This window comes from Primulina huaijiensis, chromosome 9 (assembly GCF_012295235.1).
Source record: "Primulina huaijiensis isolate GDHJ02 chromosome 9, ASM1229523v2, whole genome shotgun sequence".
Lineage (NCBI taxonomy): Eukaryota > Viridiplantae > Streptophyta > Magnoliopsida > Lamiales > Gesneriaceae > Primulina > Primulina huaijiensis.
Window position 1 is genome coordinate 15,426,659 of NC_133314.1, and position 6,142 is coordinate 15,432,800.

General features: G+C 28.6%; 1 protein-coding gene across 1 annotated transcript in view; it reads right to left on the reverse strand.

Annotated features, from left to right (window-relative positions):
• Positions 1–4,117, reverse strand: part of LOC140984833 (uncharacterized) — a 9,977-nt gene extending 5,860 nt beyond the window's left edge. The window contains exons 1-4 of the mRNA XM_073452485.1: positions 3,829–4,117; positions 3,628–3,741; positions 2,956–3,023; positions 2,565–2,743 (exon numbers count right to left, since the gene is read on the reverse strand). Of these exons, the coding sequence (XP_073308586.1) occupies positions 2,565–2,743; positions 2,956–3,023; positions 3,628–3,741; positions 3,829–4,010 (543 nt within the window). The 5' untranslated portion in view covers positions 4,011–4,117. The remainder of the gene's footprint in view (positions 1–2,564; positions 2,744–2,955; positions 3,024–3,627; positions 3,742–3,828) is intronic.
• Positions 4,118–6,142: the final 2,025 nt, after the last annotated feature.

Below are 6,142 nucleotides of genomic sequence, written 5' to 3' on the forward strand. Positions count from 1 at the left end.
TTAAAATTTATAACAAATAGATTTACTTTTATTCAATATACATAACTTATACATTCAAATATTTAATTTTTTTTCTCACCCACTATCGTCGAACAAAAAAATTTAAAAAAGTCACGCCTATTCAATTGGCGTGAATTTCTTGTTTTAAAAATAAAATTTACCAAGTCACGCCAAATTATATGGCGTGACTTGCTTTTAAAATATATATATATATTATGCAAGTCAAGCAATCTCATTTGACGATAATTGCATTTAAAAAAATATATATTTTTTAAAAAATATATATTATATAAGTCAAGTCATCTCATTTGGGGTGACTTGCATTTAAAAAATATATATATTATGCAAGTCACGCCATCGCAAATTTCCAAGTCGCATCTCTTCAAGAGGCGTGAAACATTACTTTCAGATATTATTTTTCTTTTTTACTTTATTTTATTAAATTAAATTGTTATATATTATACCGTAAACAGTTAAAAAGGTCATGAAACATTGATATTCCATGCACCAAAGATGTCTTACATTCATCGCCAATCCATAGAATTCTCATTTTTCCATTTCTTGGTCCCGAACTATTATTTCACAATTCTTTCGTTTTTTCTTGATTTCATCTATTTCTTCGACAAATCATAATTATTTTTCTTTATTTTAATTTTTTTTGCGAATCTGTTTTCATTAGAGCAGTTCAAACCCTCAAAATTTTTAAAAAACTTAGGTCTCAAAATTGGTTTTTGCAGATCATAAATAAAAATTTAATTGTAGCGAATAAAACAATTAAACAACACCAATAAACCAAAAAAAAAAAAAAAAAAAAAAAAAGCAATGGTGTGTAAATTTATTACTAATAGGCCCCTTGCTATTTTTTTTTTAAAAAAACACTGACATATGTTTTATTATTCTATAATAATATATTACCAACTACATCAAAGATGAGTATGCTAGACCGACAAAACTTGGTCTATGGTAAGGCCCCAAGTGTTTTACCATATTTCCTCCACTCTACATAAATAATTATTCTGAATTATAATAATTTTTATGTTGAAAAATAATTAATCATAATCATAAAAAAAAACTTGCNATAATAATTTTTATGTTGAAAAATAATTAATCATAATCATAAAAAAAATTTAAAATATCATACATATGATAAAAAAAAAAACTTGCGATTTGTGATACGGATCTCTTATTTGGGTCATTTATAAAAAATTATTTACTTTTTATGCTAAGAGTATTACTTTTTATTGTGAATATCGATTGGGTTGAACCGTCTCACAGGTAAAGATTCGTCTTAAAAGAGGCTTACTCTATGATAAATGGTTTTCAATAAGATTGATAACTGGTTTTCAATAAGATTTCTATCTAATTTTTTAAATTCAATTTTAAGGTTTATATACAAAGAATAGCATATAAAAATATGCATAAAAGCTCTAATAATGATATAAATCCGATCAAATATTACGTGCTAATATTTGAAAAAGAATCTCAAAAAATTCGTATAAATGTGCCGCCCCCACCCTTCGAAAAGGGGATGAGCACGTGCAAATGTATGTGAACTACTTCCCATATTTATTATTATTATTATTATTATTATTATTATTATTATTATTATTATTGGTAGTATGAATTATTAAGTTCTCGCGGTCCCCACTTGCTTATCATCGAAATTATGATCGCCACCAAACTTCCATCCAACATATTAATAGCTATTTTTCCGTGCTATTTTTATTAATAAATTAAATTAAATTAAATTTTAAATATATATGTATATAATTTTGATCACATACAATTATGTAAATATCAATTAGATAACTCGTATCTATTGGATATGATGAAATATTGAAAAATTATACATCTAATATGTTGATAACTTATCATCGGTGTCTCACATATATCAAAATTAATTATATATATATACACATAAGTACCGTTTGGTTCGCGATATAAGACAAATAATATGAAGATAAAGTAATATTCTTTAATAAAATATATAAAAAGATAGTTAATATAATGTTTGATTTGATTGATTAATTTGAGATAATATGATATTATCGTTTTGTCTTTTCGAAAATATTAATAAAATATTTATAATATTATTTATTTTGTAATTTAAATTAATGATTTGATTGATGTGAGATAAATGATTGATGATTTGATTGGTGTGAGATACATCAATGATAGATGAATAAATAATATGGTGCATCAAACATGAGATAAGATTGGATATATATATATAATGACGTGAACCAAACAACATAAATGAAGTGAAACTATGAGATGTGATAAAACATTGAAAATTATATATAACATTATATATAGATATAATTTTGATATAATTTTTATATATAACATTATATATAGATATAATTTTGATATAATTTTTATAAATATAATTTTGATACGTTAGATATCTGTACACTTATATGAGCACTGTCATTGATGTATAATTTTCAATGTTTTATCGCATCTCATAGTTTCAATTCATTTATGCTCATATATATATATATATAGATTCAAACTAAATCTATGCTATGAAATATCTAAAATATTGGCATGAATATACGAACCTTGTGCATTATGTTTTGGACCTTTTGAGCATCCTTTACGGTTTCTTCAGCCAAATCTTCCACCATATTAACCATTTTCTTGAGTCCGCCTTCGGGGAGCGCCGCCTCGATTTCTTCGGTGGCCTTGTCCACCGATTCAGCTATTTTTTCGACTGTGTGCGCCACCACATCAACCTCCTCTGCCCGAGTTCATTTCATTTCAGTAACATTAATAAACTATGTTTAAATTGGATTGCAATAAATAGGAGTTTCTACTATTACAATCAATATTCTTTTAATACGAGTATTCTACATAAAAAAAATAATACGAGTATTTATACTATTATTTATAAATTTATTATTTATTATTGATATTAATTGAAATTTAAATTTTTTTTGGATTCATACTTACTTGTCACTGTCATTATTCTTTGTAAAACGATAGGTATTGTTACAGCCAATCCAGCAATTGCAGCCCACCTACCAATATTATTTACTCCAAGAAATTAGCAAGTGCAATTATGGAAGCCAATAAAATGATTTTTTATAAAAATAATTATACTATAGTAAAAAATTATTTTTTAAAAAAAAAAATCTTTCCAAAAAAAAAATCCAAAGAAACCCTACAAAATATAAAATTTTTTAAAGTTATAGATCTAATTAGTAGCTGGCCAAATTTATAAACTTTTTGAAGAGAGAACCTTTTCGAAAAGTTGAGAATTTAAAAAATGTATTAAATTAAGATTAGAGATCCAAAAACAATTTTTTTTTTAAAATAATTTATAAAAAATACTAAAAATATTAAACATTAACTTGTTTTTATATTACAATTTCTTCATGGGATATTGAAAAATAATTAAAAAAAAAATTCATCCATGCTCCATGTTTGACGAAGCCAAAAAATCATAAGTAAAAGATTAAGCTTTTTTTAAAAAAAATTAGAAAATAAAGTGAGGCAAATGCTATGTTTTTGTTATAATTTTTGTTTATGTTTACATAAAAATATAATTAAGCATTTCAAATTATTTTATATATATTAAAAAATAATTTATGTAAATCTTATCCTAAAGTTTAGCTTAATCACCATGGATTGTCCGCAGAAAGCGAGAATCCCGGAATGGCAGGAAGCGAGAAAGTAGACATCAGATCCGTCGTAGCAGCCACCGTTTCCGGATCGGCGCTCTTGACTACAAAATCCCTGCAACCAAAAAAACAAGAAAAATAATCATTATACAAATTCATGATTAAGTTTCAGACTTCACCTGTAGTTGAATCCAAGCTGAACCTCTTCGATCCATTCTTTCTTCTTCTTCCTACGGAAGTTCCTTCCGCTTTTTTGTATTGCGTAACATGAGCCGATGCTGCTGTTAATTGGGTCGAAGGTGGGCTGTTAATGGAGAGAAACCTCTGATCTTTGTCGGAAGAGACGGCAAAGTTGATGCAGCTGCAAGAAAGAGTCGCGGCCATGGATTGATCTGTTGTTTGAGTGTATAGTGTGGGATCTGCAAATTTGACTCGATCTGGGGAAAGTTTTTGCGATGAATGATTTCAAAGACATTTGGTGGAGTAATAATAATAATAATAATAATAAATAAATGGCAGTCAACAATGCAAATTTCTCTTTTTTTTTCTTAGAGAATTAGAGAATTCACGTCCACTCAAAAAACGTGGGTTTACGTACAACATATAATCAATATCTATATCAAATTACCTTCGTTTTAAACATTTATTATTTGTGGATCAATTTATCCAAACTCCCTTATATGATTGATGGATAATTCAGTAGTGCATCTAAATATCATCTTTATATGACATATTCTCTTATATGATTGATGAATAATCCAGTTCTGCCTCGCTAAAAACTTATCAATAAAAATCAATGAAGAAATACTGAAACTTCAATCATCTAAAATTCTTTAATAGATTTATCTTTATTTATGCAACAATTTCTTGAATATCGACATTAGCAATGATTTTGTAAACAAATCAGCTACATTTTCAGTAGAATGAATTTTTTGGACATCGATATCATATTTCTCTTGGAATCCATGTGTGCTGAAAAACTCTGGATGAATAATTAGGGGTTGATTAGTTAACCATAGAAAATAATATGATTGTAGAGTCATTTGTTTCATTTGTTATGATTTTGACGTGTTTATCTTTCTAATTGTATAAATATATATGTACCTTCGTTATTTGTCATGATCGATCGGCCTCCACCTACTGAGTATTTCACAAAATACTCTCCTGATACTCTACCTGTAGAACCCGTAACTTAGACTACGTATAAGTAATGCATAATTCTAGTATTTAAATTAAAATTATTTTTATTGCATGAGTTTCTAAATTTAATTATTTTAAGTAGTAGTTTAATTTTTTTATCATTTCAGTTATTTCAGTGAGGCCGGACAGGAGTTGGAGTTTAGAGATAAAATTTAAGATTCACGAAACTTTTCCAGAATTTATTTTAGCTAGCAAGTAAGTTCATTTAAGTTAAAAAGGGAGTTTAAGGAATTATTTAAGTTACTTGAGGTGAGTAGAAAATTAGTTCATTTAAGTTCCAATAATTAAGGGGTTAATTCACTAAATTATTTAAAAGATAGGTAAGGCTTTTAAGGGATAAAAATTTACTAAATAAGCAACAATTCCCCTCCATTTAATTACCAAATTTCGGTCCCTAGATGATTAAGCAATGCCTTGCCAACTCATCATCTTTGACCCATTCTTTATTATTTTAGCATGCTAACCTTTTTATTTATTTAGCAACCTTAATTAATTAACTATTAAGCATTATCCTAGTCTAGACTTCATGAGTAAATCGGCCACCTAGCCTCCAACAAAACACCCAACAAATATTTGATATCAAACCAAAATTCAAAATTCAAAAAAAAGTAGACTTGGTCTTGCATTTTTCCCTATATTTTGCACCTATCTCCCTCATTCCCCTAACCACCATTTCTTCCCCTCCCCATCACCGAAATCTGAGAGAAATTAAGAGCTAAAAGTCGTGAGCATCCTAGCAAGAATTAGGAGAGAAAATCGAGTAGCAAGCAAGAAAAGAAAACGCTCCACCTACTCCGCGCCGGATCGTCTCGTTCTTTTCGTTTTTCTTTCAAACGAAACCAGGCATGCATATGTTCTTTCTTGACTCTTCAATCAAGTCCTATTATCATTATTTAACATTACATGATCATCATTTCCATGCAAAAACCGAAATCTATCAAGAATTTTCAGAAAATAAAAGATGCAGATTTTCGGGCTTCATGATGCTCTTCACGGTTTCATTTGTTTTGATGGTTTCAGGTATTGGTTCGATTCCAGGCTCCCAAGACGGTTGCTAGGCATGTAATAGGATGCATTAGGGCCATGTTGGTCCATTCATTTAACCCCATGCACGCTGGAAATCAAGGAATGACAGCAACTCCCCATTTGTGTCCATTTGAGTTTCGAAATTTCAGTTTTTGCTGTCAAAGGGATATGAATCTGATCATGGCTGCCCTAAGGCCTATAGCCATGGTTAGATCCCTTCCCTAGCATGTCTAATACGTGACTAAGTCGCCCTTTTGGTGGCTTGGTCCATGGTGCATCGGTTTTTAAAT